Source organism: Mobula birostris, chromosome 5 (assembly GCF_030028105.1).
Source record: "Mobula birostris isolate sMobBir1 chromosome 5, sMobBir1.hap1, whole genome shotgun sequence".
Lineage (NCBI taxonomy): Eukaryota > Metazoa > Chordata > Chondrichthyes > Myliobatiformes > Myliobatidae > Mobula > Mobula birostris.
The window spans coordinates 82316835-82339889 of NC_092374.1; the positions used below are offsets into that span (position 1 = coordinate 82316835).

The 23055-nt window shown below is 46.8% G+C and overlaps 1 protein-coding gene across 11 annotated transcripts in view; it reads left to right on the forward strand.

Moving 5' to 3' along the window:
• LOC140197282 (neuroligin-4, X-linked-like) overlaps positions 1-4487 on the forward strand; it is a 320059-nt gene extending 315572 nt beyond the window's left edge. For all 11 annotated transcript variants that reach the window (XM_072257209.1, XM_072257205.1, XM_072257206.1 and 8 more), the window contains one exon: positions 3668-4487. In XM_072257209.1, coding sequence (XP_072113310.1) covers positions 3668-4487 — 820 coding nt within the window. The remainder of the gene's footprint in view (positions 1-3667) is intronic.
• Positions 4488-23055: the final 18568 nt, after the last annotated feature.

Here is a 23055-nt window from a genome sequence, read left to right on the forward strand (position 1 = left end):
GAATAGGGATGAGATAAACCTTGATCAAATGGCAGAACAGACTAGATGGGCCAAACGGCCTAATCCTGCTCCTATATCTAATGGTCTTACTCAACATATAACAGCCTGAAGGGGCACAAGATACTACATATACTGTCAAGATTGCTGTGGTCCATTGACCTGCACATGCCAAAGAGAAAACCCCTTTGAAGTTCCCAAACTGTATATAGAACATAAAGCATACAGAACAAGAACAAGCTCTTTGGCACATGATCGTGTAAGGGACAAAGTCTACTGTCAGATGCACAAGTACAGTATATAAGACCATATATCCATAAGATATAGTAGTAGAATTAGGCTATTTGGCCCATCGAGTCTGCTCTGTCATTTCATCATGGCTGACCATTTACTCCTCAGCCACAATCTACTGCCTTCTGCCTGTATTCCTTCATGCTGTAACTAATCAAGAATCTATCAGCCTCTGCCATAAATATACCCAATAACCTGGCGTCCACAGCTGCCTGTGCCAATAAATTCCACAGATTTATCACCCTCTGACTAAAGAAATTCTTCCTCATCTCTGTCCTAAATGGATGTCCTTCTACTCTGAGGCTGTGTCCTCTGGTCCTAGACTCTCCCACCGTAGGAAACTTTCTCTCCACATCCACTCTGTTGAGGCCTTTCAACATTTGATAAATTTCAGTGAGATCCCTCCCCCCCCCCACCCAAAACCAGCACCACAGTTCATATGAGTACAGGCCCAGAACGGTAAACAGGACCTCATATGACAAGCCTTTCATTCCCAGAATCATTGTCGTGATCATAAGACCATAAGACGTAGGAGCAGAATTAGGCTGTCTGGCGGATCAACTCTGCTCTGCCATTCAATCATGGCTAACCTTTTTCTCCTCAGCCCCACTCCCTGGCCCTCTCCCCATTACCCTTGATGCTGTGTCCAATCAAGAACATATCAAGCGCTGCCTTAAATACACCCAATGACCTGGCCTTCAATAAATTTCACAAATTTACCACCCTCTGGCGAAAGAAATTTCCTTGCATCTTTGTTTTAAATGGACTCCCCTCTATCCTGAGGCTGTGCCGTCTGTCCTAGGCTCACCCATCCTTTTCACATCTACTCTGTCATGGCCTTTCAACATTCAAAAGGTTTCAATGAGATCCCCCCTCATCCTTCTAAATTCCAGCGAGTGCAGACCCAGAGCCATCAAACGTCCCTCATATACTAACCTTTTCATTCCTGGAATCATCCTCCGAATACTCTCCAGTGCTAGTACAGCTTTTAGATGAGGAGCTCAAAACTGTTCACAATACTCAAGGTAAGGCCTCACCAATGCCTTATGAAGCCTCAGCATCACATCCCTGCTCTTGTATTCTTGACCTCTTGAAATGAATGCCAACATTGCATTTGTCTTCCCCACCACCAACTCTACCTGCAGGTTAACCTTTAGGGTGTTCTGCACAAGGGGTCCCAAGTCCCTTTGCATCTCATGTTTTTGGATTTTCTCCCTGTTTAGAAAGTAGTCTGCATATTTATTTCCACTATCAGCGTGCATGACCATGCATTTTCCAACATTGTATTTCATTTGCCACTTACCTGCCCGTTCTCCTAATCTGTCTAAGTCCTACTCTGAACCCTCTCTAACGTCAGCACATCCTCTCTGAGAGAAAGGGGTGGCATGGTGGGGTAATGATTAGCACAACGCTTTATAGTACCAGCGAACAGGGAACAATTCCCTCCACTGCCTGTAAGAAGTTTGTATGTTCTCCCTGTGACCACATGGATTTCCTCCAGGTGCTCTGGTTTCTTCCCACAGTCCAAAGACATACTGGTTGGTAGGCTAATTGGCCATTGTAAATTGTCCTGTGAATCGGCTAGGGTTAAAATTGGAGGGTTGCTAGGTGGTATGGTTTGGAAGGCTAGAAGGGCCTATTCCACACTGTGTCTCGGTAAATATATAAGAAGGAGCCTAAAACTGCTCATAGTACTCCAAGTGAGGCCTCACCTGTGCTTTATAAAACCACAGCATTACATCCTTGCTTTTATATTCTAGTCCTCTGAAAATGAATGCTAAAATCACATTTGCCTCCCTTGCTACCAGCTCAACCTGCAAATTCACCTTTAGGGAATCCTGCATGAGGACCACTTCTGTGTAACGAGAAACCTACCTGTGGCACCATCACAGACAGATAGCATACACAATGTTAGCTAGAAAATTAAATTAAGCAAATATTATATGCACAATTTCTGCAAGAAAGAATACAAATAGAACAACAAAAAAAAACAAAACTGTGTCAAAATGATTAAGCTTCTGACATCTTATCCCTTCTGCCTGCCGTAGTCCATACCCTGCATATCTAATCACCTAAGGGATCTAGGTCTTCTGCTCCATGACTAAGGGACAGAATTAGGTCATTCAGCCACCCAGATTGCTCTGCTATTCCATCATGGCTGATTTATTATCCCTCTCAACCCCATTCTCCCGCCTTCTCCCCTGACTGATCAGGAACCTATCAGCCTCCGCTTTTAATATACCCTAAGATCAGGGCTCCACAGCCAACCATGGCAACGTATTCCACAGATTCACCACTACCATAACTGCTTTCAGCATTGGCCCTGGCTGGCCGATCCAGGCACCCACACAAAAACAAACAGGTCCTGCACATCTCCCCTGAATTTTCCCTTTCTCACTTAGAACACTCACCACCTTGTATTAGACAGTTCGTGTCAGGGAGAAACAATACTGGCTGTCTATCTCTGCCTCTCAGAATCTTATAAACCTCTGTCAGATCTCCTTTCTGAGGATCCAGGGAAAAACAATCCAAGTTTGTCCAACCTCTCATGCGCTCTAATTCAGGCAGAATCCTAGTGAGCCTCTGCTGCACCTTCTCCCAAGCTTCCATATCCTACTTGTGGTGGGACGATCAAAACTGAAAGCAGTACTCCAGAAGTGTGTTGAACAGACTTCTATAAGGCTGCATCATAACTTCCCAACACTTTAACTCAATGCCTCAACTTCTAAAGGCAAGCTTATGGTACTCTTTGGTTCAAAATTCAAAGTGCCAAAGTATGTATACTTTGTACAACCTTCAGATTTGTCTCCTTACAGGCAGTCACAAAACAAACTATTAAAAAAAGACTGTCAAACCCCCAATATGCAGCAGTACAACACAAGACATAAAAATCACTAAAAGTTACAACAACTAAATTAGTTCAAAAGAGGAATAGTGGGGTGGTGCTTGTGGACCATTCAGCACTGGATGGCAGAGGGGAAGAAGCTGTTCCTGAGTCACTGAGTGGGGGTCTTCAGGCTCCTGCACCTCCTCCCTGATGGTAGTGATGAGAAGAAGGTACATTCCAGATGGTGAGGGTCCATAATGATGGATATCGCCTTCTTGAAACACCACTGCTTGAAGATGTCCTCAATAGTGTGGAAGGTTGGGTGAGCACTTGATACTAAAACCAGGTACATAGAAAGGTTTAGAAGCATATGGGCAAAATGTGGGTAAATGAGACCTCCTCAGTTGGGAACCTTGGCTGATGTGGACCTAACGGGCCCACTATAAGACTCCGTAATGTGGCATTGAACACTGGGAGGTCATCATCCAACATGCCCATTCCTGACAATGCAAATTACAGTGATTTTGCTAATTCTCTCTTTCTCCCCTCTAGTGATCCCAACAAACCAGTCCCCCAGGACACCAAGTTCATCCACACCAAGCCCAACCGGTTCGAGGAGGTGGCATGGACCAAGTTCAACTCCAAGGAGAAGCCCTACCTGCACATCGGGCTCAAGCCTCGGATTCGCGAGCACTACCGGGCTAACAAGGTGGCCTTCTGGCTGGAGCTGGTGCCACACCTGCACAACCTCCACGACATCCTGCAGTACACGTCCACCACCAAGCTGCCGCCCGAGGACCCCTTCCTCACCAACCGGGCTCACGGCAAAGGCTGGACCATCACCACCAAGCGGCCGCTGGTCACCTCACCGCCTGCGCAGGAGCGCACCGAGGAGCCACCCAATTACGTGCGTCTGCCAGAGGACTCGCGGGACTACTCGACCGAGCTGAGCGTGACGGTGGCAGTCGGCGCCTCGCTGCTCTTCCTCAACATCCTGGCCTTCGCCGCCCTCTACTACAAGCGGGACAAGCGCCATGAGCTGCACCGCCGGCTCAGCCCCCAGCGCAACGCCGCCAACGACCTGGCCCACGCCCAGGAGGAAGAGATCATGTCGCTGCAGATCAAGCACGGCGAGCACGAGAGCCGCGACCTGGACGCCCTGCGGCCCCACGAGATCCTGCGGCCCGCCTGCCCCCCCGATTACACCCTGGCCCTGCGCCGGGCCCCCGACGACGTGCCCCTCATGAGCCCCAATACCATCACCATGATCCCCAGCAACATCAGCGGGATGCAGCCTCTCCACGCCTTCAACACTTACCCCTCCGGCCACAACAACACATTACCCCACCCGCACTCCACTACCCGGGTATAGTGGGGCCCTTGGCAACCGCCTTGACAACGGGCAGCCAGGAACAACGACTTTTAAACCTTCCACGCAGTGATCCAACTGATCTGACTAAAGTCCTTTCCTGTTCCCTCCCCACCCCAAACCCCACCCTTTGGGAACAATGACGGACATTGCAGAGAGAGAAAGACAGAGCATTTTTGCCTGATCGATTCGCTATTTTTCACTATAAACCTTCCCCTCTTGTAATATAATACAACTTTTTCTTGGAGGGGGAGGGATTGATATCTTATTATTCTTCCTTGTTCCAATGTCCTCCCTTCTTCACTCCTCATCTGTAAGGAACACTGACGACAGCTTTCCAATGCCGAGGTAGTCTTAGCTTTTGGCCCACCAGTAAGTTTTCTGTCAGAAGGTAGGAAAATGTGCCAAACATAAAAAGCCAAATTTATTTTCAAGACACGTATTTAAAAACTAACCTGAGATTTGTTTCTCTTCCTTAAAATTTCTTTTCTTGAGCTCCTATGATTCAATCATCTGTCCAGCAAGTTAGCCTGGGCCATTTTACACAGGGACCCACTGTCACTTTCACTTTCTTTCCTTTGATTCGTCGAAGCGAGGAGGAAACATGAGCTTTGCCAGCGATACCAACAAAGGAGTTAAAGAAAGCTGTCCTTGCTCCCCAAATTGGGGACCAACTGGATTCCCCAAAAGTAAGGGCAAGGCCAGAATATAGACCCAGTTAAAGAAAGCTGACCTTGCTCTCTGAACTGGGGATCAGCTAGATTTTCAACAGTAAGGTCAAGACCAGAATATATTCCCAGGGTTAAAATTTCACCAGGGGATGCATATTGGTCACAGAGAATATGAATCCCCTCGTGGGGGCAGAATTGCAGAATTTCTTCCTCAGACCAAACCCCCCCTCCGTTCTCAATAACCAACAACACTTCTTGAACAGTTGGAGGGGAAAGGTTTGATGGTGGCCATGTTCTAAGACTGCCTGCCTCTTGTCCATTCCGTTTTGAGAGAGAGGGAGATGCATGGAGAGGTGATCCTGTTTCAGAAAAGACTGATCCCCACCTCTCCCCCCATTCCAGAACTGAGCAAAACCCTTGTCCCATTCCCCCCCCTACCCCAAGCTCCAGGAGGTGATAATTTCATCAAGGGAGCACCACATTTTTTGCCTCCTTTACCGGTTTGAGCCACTCGTCCCGATCCTTCGTACCCAAGCCGCAGGAGGTAGTACGCATCTAGTCTCTGCTTGACTTTTCAATAACGAGCGAAAGCTGTCCTGTCTGCAGAACAAGCGGAGGGAGAGACCTTTTAAGGACCAATTGAGGCCAAGGAAGTGCGTGGAGATGGGACGTCGCCGCTCCACCTCTCCGCAACGACGGCCGAGCTATTTGTTCTGCAAGCAGTTTTGTATATTATAGCCTTCAGTGAAACCAAGTGACTCAGCCCGACCTAAGGCCACTCGTTTCCCGCCTGACTGTGCAGCTGGTGGTGGCGCCAGGCCGCTGTATGAAGGGGAACGTATGGTGACCATTGCAGTTATCTCTTTTTTTTCCTCTTTTGATTTCCGTTCTTTAACAGGCGTTTGTGACTTCAGTAAATAGTTTTGGTTGTCAGTACAGATATTGGGCTTGCGTTCTCATCGGGAAGGCTGGGAGTGGGCCCAAGTTCAACGGCAGCCTCTCGCTTTGGATCGGCCCCTCCCATCCCAATATCCTCACCCACCATCCCCCCCCACACTTACACCCAACCGTCCCAACAGTCTCACACACCGACCTGACCCACACTTACATCCAACTGTCCCAAAACTCTCACACACTGTTCCCTCCTACATACCCAACTGCCCCAACACTCTCCCACACTTACACCCAACCGTCCCAACACTCACACACCGACCTCTCCCACACACTGTTCCCTCCCACATACCCAACTGCCCCAACACTCTCCCACACTTACACCCAACCATCCCAACACTCTCACACACCGACCTGTCCCTCACTTACACCCAGCCATCTCAACACTCACACACTGACCTCTCCCACCCCCAAACACCAGCCCCTCCCACACCTATAACAAACCGTCCCATCGCCCTCACAAACCGTTCCCCCCACACCTGCACCCAACACACTCACAAGCCCGCACCCAACACACTCACAAGCCCACACCCAACACCTTTACACACTCCCCCCCACTGCAAAACACCGCCTCTTCCCACCCCAACATACCTCTGCCCCTCCCACTGTAATACCCAAGCACCCTTCCCCACCACAACATGGCTGAATGTCCCCTCCAATCATAATACACTGCCCGTTCCACTCGAGCACCCTCCCACCATCCCTTCCCACTGCAAACCCCACCGTCCCCTCCCACACCGACGCCCAACATCCAGCGCAAACTCTCTACCACCTGGCTGCTGTCCTCTCTGAGCGCCCCAGACCTGTGCGAGTGAGCCCCAGGTTGCCCATCCCATCAGGTCTCGGGGCAGCTGGTCTATGATCCCAAGAGCGAGGGGTTGCTGAAGCGGCGTAATCCCACCGCGGACCTTCCAGCCGACAGTTTGAAGGGTGTTTGGCCGCAGATCCCGGCGGATTCAGGTGGTGGACTGCATGACATAAGGGATCTTCCAGCTTGGCCAACGTAGAGTCCTTACGGAGTTGGGCAGGTGCTTCGGAGAGTGTCACCCTCCTGGGTGGTGGCACCCAACTGACTTGCCGTTAACCTTGAGAAGAACCTTATTGGTTGGTAAGTGACCCAACCGGCTCCAGATTTTCTTCTTAGAATATGAAAAGAGTATTTTAAAACTGATACACTTGATCGTTTTGGGCCGGCCAGTTTCTCGGGATGGGAGAGGGGTTGCGAGAGACACTTCAACTGGAGGCCACCGGACTGTAGCAGGGAGTGAGGGATGGTGTCAACCTCGGTTGAAAACTGGAAGCCACCCTCAATTCCTCAGCCTCCACACTGAGGTCACACCTCTCACCCGCCCTCTCTTGAGGAACAGCTCGAAGGACTGAACGCAGGTCTATCCAATGTAACATAAAGTTCCAGACCTTTGTATTTTACGCCCTTGAAATAAAAACCAACATTCAGTTAACTTTTCTGAACTTTTTTTAACTTGTCTATGAGTAGTTATTGTCTGCTGAATTTATAAATATGCTCCTTCACAGTTCCGAGTTCCATGTTAGCAAAGGCAGAACACACAGGCCTAAAGGTTAATTTACAGGTTGAATCGGTGCTGAGGAAGGCGAATGCGATGTCGGCAGACATTTCAAGAGGACTGGAATATAACAGCAAGGATGTACAAGGCTCTGGTCAAGTCAAGTTTATTGTCATTTAACTATGCACATGTACACTGTCAAATGAGACAATTTTTCTCCAGACCAAGGTGTCAAGCAAAGTAGTGCACATAATAAACAATAACTTAGGAAAGTAAGATGAAATCTACAAATGATTTACACATAGATAAACAAAGTAAAGTGCATAAATTAAATATTGCAGGGTACAGAACAAATTATCCAGTGACGCTTCGAATGCGATACGACAGGGGGTTCAGAAGCCTAATGGCCTGAAGGAAGAGGCTGTTTCCCACCCTGACCATTCTTGTTTTTATGCATCGGAGTCTCCTGCCTGATGGTAGAAAGTCAAAGAGGATGCTGGATGGATTGGGGGGATCCTTGACAATACTAAGGGCCCTGTGTAAGCAGCACTCCTGGTAAATGTCTCCGATGGATGGTAGGGAGACCCCATTGATCCTCTCAGCCATACTCACAGTCCTTTGTAAGGATTTCCAGTCTGATGCTCTGCTGCTCCCATACCAGATGGAGATGCAACTTGTCAGGACACTCTCAGTGGTGCTCCTGGAAAATGCAGTTAAGATGGTGGTGGGGGGCTCATGGGGGGAGCTTCGCTCACCTCAATCTCCTCAGGAAGTGGAGGTGCTGCTGTGCCTTCTTATTCGGGGAGGTGATAGTGAGGAACCAGGTGAGATCCTCGATGTGAACTCCCAGGAACCTGGTGCACTTAACTCTTTCTACGGAGGAGCCAAGTATGTGCAGAGGGGGATGGTTCCTCTGCACCTTCCAAAAGTCTTCAATCATCTCCTCAGTCTTCTCCACATATGAACTTAAGTTGTTCCTCTCACACCAGTCCACCAGCCGCTCCACTTCCTCTCTCTACTCCGACTCATCATCGCTGTTGATGAGGCCGACCACTGTTGTGTCATCCGCAAACCTGATGATGCGGTTTGAGCTGACACAGTCATGCGCCAACAGTGTGAACAGCAGTGGGGTCACTTGGGGTATTGTGAGCAATTTTGGGCCCCTTATTTAAGAAAAGACGTGATGGCATTGGAGAGGGTTCATGAGAATCATTCCAGGAATGACAAGGTTGTCGTATGAGCAGTGATTGAAGGCTCTGGGCCTTACTGGAATTTAGAAGAATGAGGGGGGGATCTCATTGAAACCTATCGGATGGTGAAAGGCTTTGATGGAATGGATGTGAAGAAGGTGTTTCCTTTGGTGGGGGAGTGTAGAACCAGAGGGTACAGCCTCAGAATAGAGGGAGGTCCATTTTGAAGCGAGATGAGAAACTTCTTTAGCCAGAGAGTGGTGAATCTGTGGAATTCATTGCCACAGGCAGCTGTGGAGGCCATGTCATTGGGTATATTTAAGGCAGACATTGATAGGTTCTTGATTAGTCAGAACGTGAAAGTCTGTGGGATGAAGGCAGGAGAATGGGGTTGAGAGGGAAATGGATCAGCAATGATGAGATGAGCAGACTTGATGGGCTGAATGGCCTAATTCTGCACCTACGTCTTATGGTGTAAGAGGAGTTGACTACTCTGCCAAACAATTCCTCTCCACCATTCCATGGCTTAGTTACCCGAGTTTCATCTCCTCCTCTGTGCTCCATTCCTCTCTTTTTTATTTTAACAAAAGTACAGTACTGTAGGCAAGTCTTGTGTCTGTGTGTATATATATATATATATATATATATATATATATATATATATATATATTCTTATATATATCACAAGGGTGCCTCAGATTTTTGCACAGTACCGTATTTGTCAACGTGGAACGGAGAACAAGTTTGTAAATCTGATGGGAACAAAGGACGTTGGGGACGGTGAGGATGAAGCATCACCAGAGGGGCGTGGAACAGGTGGCAGAGAGGGACTGTCAGGAACGGGTGGGGGTTACGTGGGTGCAGACGTACCCAGGCCTGAGACAACAGGCAAGGTCATTTGATTCCGAACAGTTGGTTTATTGATCATTACAAAATGTCTCTCTGGTGCTTCCCGCTCCCTCCCCTCTCCATTCCCCTTTTCCCAGTCGTGATTCCCCTCTCCCTGCCCCCCCTCCCACTCTCAGTCCACAATAGAGACCCAGATCAGAATCAGGTTTATCATCACTCACACATCATGAAATGTGTTTTTTTTTTGTGGCAGCAGAAAAGTGCAATACATAAAATTACTACAGTACTGTGCTAAAGTCTGGGCACCCCACCTATATATACAGTATGTCCCTAAGACTTTTGCACAGTACTGTTTGTTTATTGCAAATTATATCCCACAATACTACATCACAGAGAAAATAGTTATCAAAATCATAAACACAAACTTAATTAAAATATCTAGGATAAAATTTATTCCCTGCAGTTCCCAGCAATCCCAGAACACCTCCATGTTAGCCAGTAACACTGTATGTTCCCTCTCTATGGTTACCCTGGCACAGACATACCCACAGAACCTCACCAGGCAATCTAACTGAACGCGAACCCTCTGCTGCCTGCTCTCTCCTCTTTAACTCTTCTCAGTCCTCTATCCTCCAGAACCTTCTAGAAAATTCCACTAGAGGAAGGATATTGAGGCTTGGAGAGGGTGTAGAAAAGGCTTACCAGGAGGCTGCCTGGTTTAGAGGGCGTGTGCTTTCACAAGATGCCAGATAAACTTGGGTTGTTTCCTCTGGAGAGGCAGCGGCTGAGGGGAGATCTGATAGAGGTTTACAAGATCATGAGAGGCATCGATAGAGTAGACAGAGAGTATCTGTTTCCCGGGGAGAGATTTATTTATTTATTGACATACAGGGTGGAGCTGCGTTGCCCAGCAACCCCGGATTTAACCCTAGCCTAATCACAGGATAACTTTATACTTTATTGTCACCAAACAATTGGTACTAGAACGTACAATCATCACAGCGATATTTGATTCTGCGCTTCACACTCCCTGGATCACAAATATTAAATATTAAAAATAGTTAAAATTAGTAAATATTAAAATTTTAAATTATAAATCATAAATAGAAAATAGAAAAATGGGAAGTAAGGTAGTGCAAAAAAACCGAGAGGCAGGTCCGGATATTTGGAGGGTACGCCCCAGATCCGGGTCAGGATCCGTTCAGCAATCTTATCACAGTTGGAAAGAAGCTGTTCCCAAATCTGGCCGTACGAGTCTTCAAGCTCCTGAGCCTTCTCCCAGAGGGAGGAGGGATGAAAACTGTGTTGGCTGGGTGGGTCGTGTCCTTGATTATCCTGGCAGCACTGCTCCGACAGCGTGCGGTGTAAAGTGAGTCCAAGGACGGAAGATTGGTTTGTGTGATGTGCTGGGCCGTGTTCACGATCTTCTGCAGCTTCTTTCGGTCTTGGACAGGACAACTTCCATACCGGGTTGTGATGCACCCTAGAAGGATGCTTTCTACAGTGCATCTATAAAAATTAGTGAGGGTTTTAGGGGACAGGCCAAATTTCTTTAGTTTTCTCAGCAAGTAAAGGCGCTGGTGGGCCTTCTTGGCAGTGAACTCTGCTTGGTTGGACCAAGTCAGGTCATTTGTGATATTGACCCCGAGGAACTTAAAGCTTTTGACCTGTTCCACTTGCGCACCACCAATGTAAATGGGTCGTGTGGTCCACTACTCCTTCTGAAGTCAACAACCAATTCCTTCGTCTTGCTGACATTGAGGGATAGGTTATTGTCTTCGCACCATGCCACCAGGTTCTTAATTTCCACTCTGTACTCAAACTCATCATTACCCAAGATATGGCCCATAATTGTTGTGTCATCAGCAAACTTATATATTGGGTTTGATGGAAACTTGGCTACACAATCATGGGTTTACAGTGAGTACAGCAGGGGGCTGAGTACACAGCCTTGTGGGGCACCAGTGCTCAGAGTGATTGTAGAGGAGAGCTTGTCCCCTATTTTTACAGCCTGAGTCCTGTCTGTGAGGAATTTGAAGATCCAGCTACGGATCTGAGTGCTAAGGCCCAGGTTCCGGAGCTTAGAAATCAGTTTATTTGGAATGATGGTATTAAAGGCAGAGCTGTAGTCAATGAAAAGGAGCCTTACGTATGTGTCTTTATTCTCCAGGCGTTCTAAGGAGGAATGTAGGGCCAGAGAGATGGCATCTGCCGTTGACCTGTTGCTCCGTTAGGCAAATTACAAAACGTCGAGGTTGACCGGTAGGCTGTGGTTGATGTGTGCCATAACCAATCTCTCGAAGCACTTCATAGCAACTGATGTCAGAGCCACAGGTGGATAGTCATTCAGGCATGCCACCTTGCTCTTCTTCGGCACTGGGATTATCGTTGCCTTCTTAAAACACGAGGGGATCTTAGACTGAAACAAGGAGCAGTTGAAGATGTCAGCAAACACTCCAGCTAGCTCGCTTGCACAGGCCCGGAGAACCCGTCCTGGGACGCCATCTGGGCCCGTCGCCTTCCTTGGATTTATCTTCAGGAAGGCCCTTCTAACGTCCTCCTCAGTGACGATGAATCTCAATGCCACCAGGTCCAGTTCATCCAGAGGGAGCAGGACGCTCCTCTTCTGTTTGAATCTTGCATAGAATACGTTAAGTTCGTCAGGAAGAGAAGTGCCACAGTTATTGATATTCCCAGCCTTTTCTTTGCACCCAGTGATCTCATTTAGATCCTGCCATAGTCTACTGGCATCCCTTTGGTTAGCCCGGGCTTCCAACTTGTCTCAATATTGCCCCTTGGCACCCTTAATGGCTTTGCGGAGTTCACGCCTGGATTCCGTGTAGCGACTGGTATCTCCGGACCTAAAAGCTGCAGCTCTAGCCTTCAAAAGGGACTTGACCTCATAATTCATCCAAGGTTTCCGGTTAGGGAATACCCGGATCATCTTGCGAGACACACAGTCCTCCGTGCATTTCCAAATAAAGTCCGTGACAGCTGAGGCATACTCATCGAGGTTAGCTGCCGAGCCCTTGAATACTAACCAGTCCACCGATTCAAAGCAGTCACGGAGGACCTCATCCATTTCCTCTGTCCAACGCGACACTACTTTTGACACCGTGACCTCCCACTTCAGTTTCTGTTTGTAAGCCGGGAGGAGGAGTATGGCCTGATGGTCCGATTTTCCGAAGTGAGGTCGTGGGACAGAACGGTAGGCATCCTTGACTGCTGTGTAGCCGTGGTCAAGTATATTCGGGCCTCTAGTGGGGCAGGAGACATGTTGGTATAACTTTGGCAGCGCCTTTCTGAGGTTGGCCTGGTTAAAGTCCTTGGCTGTAATGAGCAAAGCCTCTGGATACCTGGTCTCAAGTTCACTGATGTTGGCATACAGTATGTTCAGAGCACACTCCACGTCTGCCTGGGGGTGAATGTAGAATGTAACTTACAATGACCAATTAACCTACCAACGGGTACATCTTTGGACTGTGGGAGGAAACCCAGGCGGTCATGGGGAGAACGTGCAAACTCCTAATAGACAGCAGCGGGAACTAAAGCCAGGTGGCTGGTACCGTAGAGCGTTGTGCGAACCACTGCGCTCCTGTGCTGCTCCGATAGCGGTAGGCGTGCATTGAAGGTGAGAGGGGGTAGGTTCAAGGGGGATGTGAGGGGCGAGTGTTTCACCCAGATTTACGGATGCCTGGTGTGGTGGTAGAGGCAAATACATTCGAGGGTTTTAGAGACAGTTGGATAGGCACATGGATGTAATGAAGGTGGAGGGATATGGACGAAGTCTAGGTAGGAAGGATTAGTTTTTTGGGGATTTTTGGTTTGCTTTTTAGCTGGTCCAGCACAACATTTCGGGGCAAATGGCCTGTTCCTGAGCTCGTCACCCCACCCCCTCTGTGAGAAGGTGGTCCCTGCACATCTCAGTGTTAAATAAACACCATCTCATTCTGTAACTCTGCCCCCTCATTCCGGACTCTCGCACTGGGGGAAATATTGACCCTGTGATGTCCTCTGCCCTCAGGATCGGGGGCAGCACAGTAGTGTAGTGGTCAGCATTGGCTATCATTGACTTAAACTTCCGCTAATGTCCCACCTCCCCCTCGTACCCCATCCGTTATTTATTTATATACACACATTCTTTTTCTCTCTGTCCTTTTTCTCCCTCTGTCCCTCTGACTATACCCCTTGCCCATCCTCTGGGTTTCCCCCCCCTCCCCTTTTTCCTTCTCCCTGGGCCTCCTGTCCCATGATCCTCTCATATCCCTTTTGCCAATCACCTGTCCAGCTCTTGGCTCCATCCTTCCCCCTCCTGTCTTCTCCTATCATTTTGGATCTCCCCCTCCCCCTCCCACTTTCAAATCTCTTACTAGCTCTTCTTTCAGTTAGTCCTGATGAAGGGTCTCGGCCCAAAACGTTGACTGTACCTCTTCCTAGAGATGCTGCCTGGCCTGCTGCGTTCACCAGCAACTTTGATGTGTGTTGGTTGACTATCATTGATCGGGGTTCGATTCCCCCTGCTATCTGTAAGGAGTTTGCATATTTCCCCTTTGACCGCGTGAGTTCACTCCAGGTGCTCGGGTTTTCTCCCACATCTCAAAGATGTATAACTTAGGGTTAATAAGTTGCGTGCATACCCTGTTGGAGACACTTGTGGGCTGCCCCATGCATTTCACTGTATGTTTCAGTTTTGATGTGCATCTGACAAATAAAGCTAATCTTTAACCTTTTAGATGTTTCATTAAAGACAGAATCAGAGTCAGGGCCGCAATGGTAGCATAGTGGTTCGGGTTCGTACAGGCAACCCGAGTTCAATTTCCACTGCTGTACGTTCTCCCCATGGCCGTGTGGGTTTCCCCCGAGTGCTCTGGTTTCCTCCCATCCTCCTAAGATGTACCAGTTAGTTGCTTAATTGTCCCGTGATTGGGCTAGGGTTAAATAGTGGGCTTGCTGGGCGGCACGGCTCAAAGGGCCAGAAGGGCCTGTTCAATGCTGTATCACAATAAATAAATCTGAAAAAATCAGAATTGGGCTTAATTTCACTGGCATATGTTGTGAAATTTATGTTTTGTGGCAGCAGTACAATGCAATACATAAAGATAAAAACTATAAATTACATTTAGAAGTATATACAGGGTCTATAAAAAGGATTCGCCTCCTTGGAAGTTTTCATGTTTTATTGTTTTACAACAGTGAATCACAGTGGATTTAATTTGGCTTTTTGTTTTGACGCTGATCAACAGAAAAAGACTCTCATGTCAAAGTGAAAACAGATCTCTGCAAAGTGATTTAAATTAGTAACCAATATAAAACACAAAATAATTGATTGCATAAGTATTCACCCCCTATGACACACCAAATCATAACAGGAAAAAGTTCACATGAAATCTCGGCTAGAGTTTGCCAGAAGGCATGTGGGAGACTCTGAAGTCAGCTGCAGGAAGGTTCTATGGTCTAATGAAACCAAAATTGATTTTTTTTTTGGCCATCAGACTAAACGCTATGTTTGGTGTAAGCCAAACACTGCACATCATCAAAAACACACCATCCCTACCGTGAAGCATGGTGGTGGCTGCATCATACTGTGGGGATGTTTCACTGCAGCAGGCCCTGGAAGGCTTGTGAAGGTAGAGGGTAAAATGAATGCAGCAAAATACAGGGAAATCCTGGAGGAAAAGCTGATGCAGTCTGCAAGAGAACTGCGACTTGGGAGAAAATTTGTTTTCCAGCAAGACAATGACTCCAAGCATAAAGCCAAAGCTACACAGGAGTGGCTTAAAACAACAAAGTTAATGTGCTGGAGTGGGCAAGTCAGGGTCAGACCTCAATCCAATTGCAACTCTGTGGCTGGACTTGAAAAGGGCTGTTCACTCACAATCCCCATGCAATCTGACAGAGCTTGAGTAGTTTTGTAAAGAAGAATGGGGAAAAAACTGCAGTGTCCAGATGTGCAAAGCTGATAGAGACCTATCCACACAGAGTCAAGGCTGTAATTGCTGCCAAAGGTGCATCTAGTAAATACTGATTTGAAGTGAGTGAGTAGCTATGCAATCAATTAGTTTGTGTGTAATGATTGTAATAAATTTAGACCAATTTGTAGAAATTTGTTTTCTCTTTGGCAAAAAAAAAGGTGGTGTTCATTAGTCTATTGTCCATTCAGAAATCTGATAGCAGGGGGGAAGAAGTTGTTCCTGAATGGTTAAGGGTGTGTCTTCAGGCTCCTGTCCCTCCTCTCTGATTGTAGCAATGGGAAGAGGGCATGTCCTGGTTGCCGCCTTTTTGAGACATCGCGCTTTGAAGGAGTCCTGGATGCTGGGGAGGCTAGTCCCATGATGGAGCTGGCTGAGTTTACAGCTTTCTGCAGCTTCTTTCAATCCTGTGTGGTGACCCTCCCCATACTAGATGGTGATGCAGCCAGTAGAATGCTCTCCATGGTACACCTGTAGAAATTTGCAAGAGTCTTTGGTGACACACCAAATCTCCTCAAACTTCCAATGAAATATAGCTGCTGTTGTGCCTTCTTTGTAAATTGCAACAGTATGTTGGGCTTGGGATAGATCTTCAGAGATGTTGATTCCCAGGAATTTGAAACTGCTCTCCTTTTCCATTGCTGACCCCTCTATGACGACTTGGTGTGTGTTCCCTTGACTTCCCTTTCCTAAACCCCACAATCAATTCCTTCATCTTAGTGCAAGGTTGTTGCTGTGACCCCATTCAACCCACTGAGTCACCTGATATTCTTCAAAACTCCAAACCATGCACATCGATCTTCTCTAGCTTCTGATGACAGGACAACCATCTCTTCCCAGGAATTTGCCCGGAGAATCCCTTGTATAGAAAATGATTCAAATGTCAAGTTTGAGTTTACTGTCATCTGTACAAGTCCATGTGTGCACAGGTGCAATGAAAAACTTACTTGGAGTAACATCACTGGCTCAGAGCATCTGATACACAACTTCCATGAGAACAACAACATATTCTTTAAGCAAACGCACCATTTGCCCAGTAAAAATCTAGCATAGAGATTTGGTGCATCAGCAAAGACACTTTCAAACTTCTACAGATGGACCGCAGAGAGCATTCTAACTGGCTGCATCACCGTCTGGTGTGGGGGTGTGGCTACTGCATAGGATTGAAATAAGCTGCAGAGAGTTGTAAACTCAGTCAGCTCCATCATGGGCACTGGCCTCCATAATATCCAGGACATCTTCAAGGAGCAAACTCTCAAAAAGGAGGCATCCATCATGAAGGACCCCCATCATCCAGGACATGCCTTGTTCTCATTGTTACCATCAGGGAGGAGGTACAGGAGCCTGAAGGCACACACTCAGTGATTCAAGAACAGCTTCTTCCCTTCTGCCACTTGATTTCTGAATGTACATTAAACGCATGAACATTTCTTCAGTATTTTTTCTCTTTTTGCACTATTTAATTTAACTTTTTTAATATATATACTGTACATATATACTTACTGTAATTGATTTATTTAGTTTTTCTCTATATTATCATGTATTGCATTGTACTAAGTTAATCAATTTCATGACACATGCCGGTGATAATAAACCTTTTTCAGATTCTGATTCTAAACATGGTACAGTGACTCCTCCCAGTCACAGAATGGACAGGTGGGTGGCGAGACAGTGAACTGACTTAAAAACCCGTTGCACATTACTGCCCTGTACAACACCTTCCAACCCAGACCTCTCCAGCTGTGTGTGTGTGTGTGTGTGTGTGTGTATGTTTTTCCAGATTTCTCCAGTGTCTACGAGAAGTTGAAAGGCAAGAGGTGGAAATGTTAAAAACAATGCTGGAAAAGATGGAATCTGGCAGGATAGGAAGGTGGAGCGTAGAATCACAAGAGGGGGTTGGGGTGTGGAAGATAAGTAGATGGAGAGGATGGGGGGGCAGAGATAAAGGTTATGAAGATGGGGGCCATGTAGATCAGAAGAATCCTCACCTGCATGGAAGCTGGGCCTTTGCACCCCGAATTCACACCATCAGCTAACCCCTTTATGCTCACCTACGCTAATCCCATTCTATTCCCATCAACTACCCCCCCCCCCGAAATCAACACACCAGGGGGACAATTAACAACAGCCAATTACTCCACCAACCCTTGCGGTCCCCCATGCCAGTCACGGGGAGAATGTGCAAACTCCACACACACAGATACACTCACTCTCACACACGCACACTCACACATGTACACATAGACACTCACAGGCACGCATATACACATGCAAGCACAGGTACGCACTCACACACTCACACTCGAACACACACAGAGACACACACACTCATACACAGACAGACATGTGCATATGTGGAGGAATTTCTTCAGCCAGAGGGTGGTGAATCTGTGGAATTCATTGCCACAGATGGCCGTGGAGGCCAAGTCATTGAGTATATTTAAAGCAGAGGTGGATAAATCCTTGATTAGTGAGGGCATAAAGGGATACGGGGAGAAGGCAGGAGATTGGGGCTGAGAGAAAAATAGATCAGCCATGATGAAATGTCGGAGCAGACTCGAGGGCCAAATGGCCTAATTCTGCTCCTATATTTTATGGTCTTTTGGTCTTTTCATAAACACAAGATTCTGCAGATCCTGGAAATCTCGAGCTACAGACACAAAATGCTGGACAAACTCAGCAGGTCAGGCAGCATCTATGGAGGGAAATAAGCAATCAACGTTTCAGGCAATGACCCTTCATCAGAACGGGTTGTTGTTCAGTTCAGGGTGACAATGTTTATTGGGAGAAGGCAAGAGAATGGGGTTGAGAGGAAAAATAAATCAGCCATGATGGAATAGCAGAACAGACTCGATGGGCTGAATAGCCTGGTTGTCTTGTAGATGCTGCCTGATCTGCTGAGCTCCTCCAGCATTTTGTGTGTGTTACAATACTTGGTGTCATCAGAGGAGGTAAAATTGGACTATAATTGGCTGAACTTTTGCAGTGATAGATTACCCTATATGGAGATGGGTGCCCTGGGACGAACTATGAGTCTGTGCTTCACAACTAATCTCAGGTGGAATAGTTGAGATGGAAAAGTAATGGCAGGGAGGTACAGATCAATTCTAATTACACCGGAAATTTGGCTGTGATCAGCAGAGATTCTGACTCTTCAGCGACGTCCTGGGGGACCACTGCAGAGGGGAGTGTGACGTGAATTTCCTTCGTCAGCTCTGTCACTGTCACCTTGTAATAATTCACGAGGATCGATTGAAGATGGGTAGGCTTTATAGAGCTCGAGATTGGTATCTCAGACCAGAACATTTTGGCTTCAGAGTCCGAATGTTCTGAACCATAAGGCACAGGAGCAGAATTAGGCCATTTGGCCCATTGAGTCTGTGCACCATTCCATCATGGCTGATTTATTAACCCTCTCAATCCCATCCTCCAGCTTTCTCCCTGTAACGTCTGATGCCCTTCCTAATCAAGAACCTATCAACCTCTGCGTTAAATAAGCCCAGTAAGTTGGCCTGCACAGACGCCCGTGGGAATGAATTTTAGAATATAAAAACAAGGATGTAATGTTGAAGCTTTATAAAGCACTAGCGAGGCCTCACCTGGAGTATTGTGGGCAGTTTTGAGTCCCTTATCTGACAAGGGATGTGTTGGTATTGGAGGAGGTTCATGAAAAAGATTCCGGGATTGAAAGGCTTGTCATATGAAGAGTGTTTGATTGCCCTGGACCTCTACTCACTGGAATTCAAAGTGTGAGTGGGGACCTCATCAAAACCTATTGAATGTTGAAAGGCCTTGATAGGGTGGATGTGGAAAGGATGTTTCCTACAGTGGAGGAATCTAGGACCAGAAGACACACCCTCAGATGACATCAATTTAGAATGGAGATGAGGAGGAATTTCTTTAGCCAGGGAGTGGTGAATCTGTGGAATTTGTTGCCAGAAGCAGTGGTGGGAGGCCAAGTCACTGCGTATATTTATGGCAGAGGTTGATAGGTTCTTGATTAGTCAGGGCATGAAGGGATACAGGGAGAAGGCAGGAGATTGGGGCTGAGAGGGAAATGGATCGACCATGATGAAATGGCAGAACAAACTCGATGGGCTAAATGGCCTAATTCTGATCCCATATCTTCCGGCCTTATTCCACAGATTCACCACCCTCTGGCTAAAGAAGTTTTTCCTCTTCTCTATTCTACAGGGACAAACCTCTATTTTGAGCCTGTGCCCTCTGGTCCTAGATTCCCCCACTATATGAAACATCCTCTTCACATTGAGTCCTTTCAACATTCAATAGGTTTCAGTGAAATACCCCCTCCCCCAGTCTTCTAAACTCCAGCTCCACCTTCAGCTCAAGAGATTTCCCCTGGCTAGCAAGCTCTTCGCAGGTGTTGTGTTGATCTGTGCATCATGCCTGGATCCCAAACACCAGAGGCTGGCCCCTGTGCTGAGACAGTTCCAGTCTGTATGTTTTTGAAACACTGTTAACAGTGTTATTATGCAGCTAAGTGGGAATTTATAGAAACAGCGGCAAGTAAACTATAATTATTAAGTCTGCGCTGACATATCCTTTCTCCTGTGCCAGCAAGTTGTGAGTGTGTGTTTGTGTTTTAATTCAGCTCTGGTCGGTGACAATTTGCATTTGTGACATAACATTAGCAAACACAGAGGGTCCAGGCAAACAGCGAAGGGGAGGGAAAGGAGTAAGAGATGTTTATCTCAACGAGACGGACTATTGCGTGAGTTCGACAGGGAACAGGGTCTCAGTGCAAGGAGCGATTCACATAGAAGATGGAACTGTGGAGCGTCTGGGGTCTACGGACCACTCGCTAAATGGTATTGGTCCATGGCATAAAAAAGGTTGGGGACCCCTGGTGTATCAAACGTGATGCCGAATGAAATGAGTCCCCTTCTGTCTATACCTGATTCATATCCCTCCATTCCCTGCATTCTCGTGTGTCCTTCGTTATGTGCAGTGTTGTATGACGTCGGTGGTGGAGTGGAGATACGTCTCTATTGAAGGAGGTGTAAGCTGCTCCTTCCCTCCTCTAGCCTTCAGGTCACCCTTGGGCAAGGTGTAGCACCTGCTTAGTCCCCCGGTTCAAGGCCACATGAAGCCACTGGAGCAGGTGGTGGATGGTCGTATGAGCAGCCGGTGCAGATCACAAATCCTGGTTATGTGACCACTGACACGAGGCAGAAAATCTCTGAAGAGTATTGATAATGACTGGGGTCACCCATCTTGTAAAGACACTGCCCAGAAGAAGACAATGGCAAACCAACAAGAGGACATGAGTTGAGAGTTAAAGGGTAAAAGTTTAGGGGTTACATGAGGGGGAACTTCTTTACTCAGAAAGTGGTAGCTGTGTGGAACGAGCTTCCAGCAGAAGTGGTTGAGGCAGGTTTGATGTTGTCATTTAAAGTTAAATTGGATAGATATATGGACAGGAAAGGAATGGAAGGTTATGGGCTGAGTGCAGGTTGGTGGGACTAGGTGAGAATAAGAGTTCGGCACAGACTAGAAGGGCCGAGATGGCCTGTTTCCGTGCTGTAATTGTCATATGGTTATATAAACCACTTCTATAGAAAAATTTTCCAAGAACAATCACAGTCATGGAAGGACCCTGATTGCCTACGTCATGTATGGTACAGACTCTTAAACAGCACTATCACATCTGCTTTCACCCACCACCCCTGGCAGCCTGATCAAACGTCAAAGTTCAAAGTACAATTATTATCAAAGCATGTATACTATATACAATCTTGAGATTCGTCCCCTTTAGACAGCCAGGAAACAAAGAAACCCAATAGAACCCGTTAAAGAAGAAGACCGTCAAACACCCAATGTGCTGAGAGAAATAAAAACAAATCATGCAGACAACTGAAGTTCATGAAAGTGAGTCCACAACCATGAAGCCAGTCATCACTCCAGCCGATCCAGGAGCCCGTTAGTTGCAGGCTACAGCCTCAGCTCAGTGCAGAGATTAGTAAACCTTGTAGAGCAGCCCATCCCTTACCTCTGGCCCTGACACCCTGACCTCTTCAATCTGACCTGGTGCTTAAATTGTCCAAACGTCAGGTTGTTCATCATTCTTGGTCCTAGTCCTTGCTGCTTCACTAAGATCTTGGACCAGGCCCTTGCCAGCTGGATTCAGCCCATAGCTGACCTTTGCACTTTGGCCCAGGATTCAATTCAGGTACCCATTCCATTCCGTGTAAAAATCTTACCCCACAGAACTCCTTTGAACTTTCCCCCTCTCACCATAAATGCATGTCCTGTGGTGCTTGACATTTCTACCTGGGGAAAATGATTCGGACTGTCTACTTCAGGGGTTCCCAACCTTTTTTTTATGCCATGGACTAATACCAGTAAACAAGGGGTCTGTAGTTCCCAGGTTGGGAACCCCTAGACTACTCTCTCACAATTTTATAAACCTCCAGCAGGTCTCACCTCTGCCTCCTATGCTCCAGAGAAAACAACCCAAGTTTGTATAACCTCTCCTTACAGCTCATACCCTCTCAGCCAGGCAGTATCCTGATAAACTTCTTCTGCACCCTCTCCAAAGCCTCTTCATCCATCCTGTTCTCTAAATGTCTTGATTCTCTCCATAACTTTACAGAAATACACACAGTAGCCATTTTATTTTACCTGTACACCTGCTTGTTAATGCAAATATCTAATCAACCAATCATGTGGCAGCAATTCAATACAAAAAGGCATGCGGACATTATCTAAGATTTTTACATTATTTATGAGCAGTTGATGCATATCACAAGTCCTAGTTATGCGACCACGGGCGCCAGGCAGACAATCTCTGAAGCGTATTGATAATGGCTGGGGTCACCCATCTTGTAAAGGCAAAACTTCAGAATAGGGAATAAATGTGATCAAAGTGATTTTGATTGTGGAATGATTGTTGGTGCCAGATAGGGTGGATTGAGTATTTCAGAAACTGCTGATCTCCTGGGATTTTAATGCTCAACAGTCTCTAATTCAGGAGTTCCAAACCCTGGGGTCCACAGACCCCTTTGTTAATGGTAAGGCTCCGAGGCTTAAAAAAAAAGATAGGAACCCCTGCAATTTTACAGAGAATGGTGCGAAAAACGTAAAAAAAATACAGTGTGTGGAAGATCTGTGGACAAAAATGCCTTGTTCATGACAGAGGTCAGAGGAAAATAACCAGACTGGTTCAAGCTAACAGTAACTCAAATAAATCACATGTTACAACAGTGGTGTGCAGAAGACCATCTCTGAATGTTGAGACTTAAGGAGGACAGGCTACAGCAGCAGAAAATATATGTTTTTCTTTTGCGTGACTATTTTTTTTGCTTGCTATTTTAATTCACGTGCTGTGTATGTTTTGCATCGTGGTCCCAGAGGAATGCTGTTTCATTCAGCTAATTAAACTTGATTTGATTTGATTT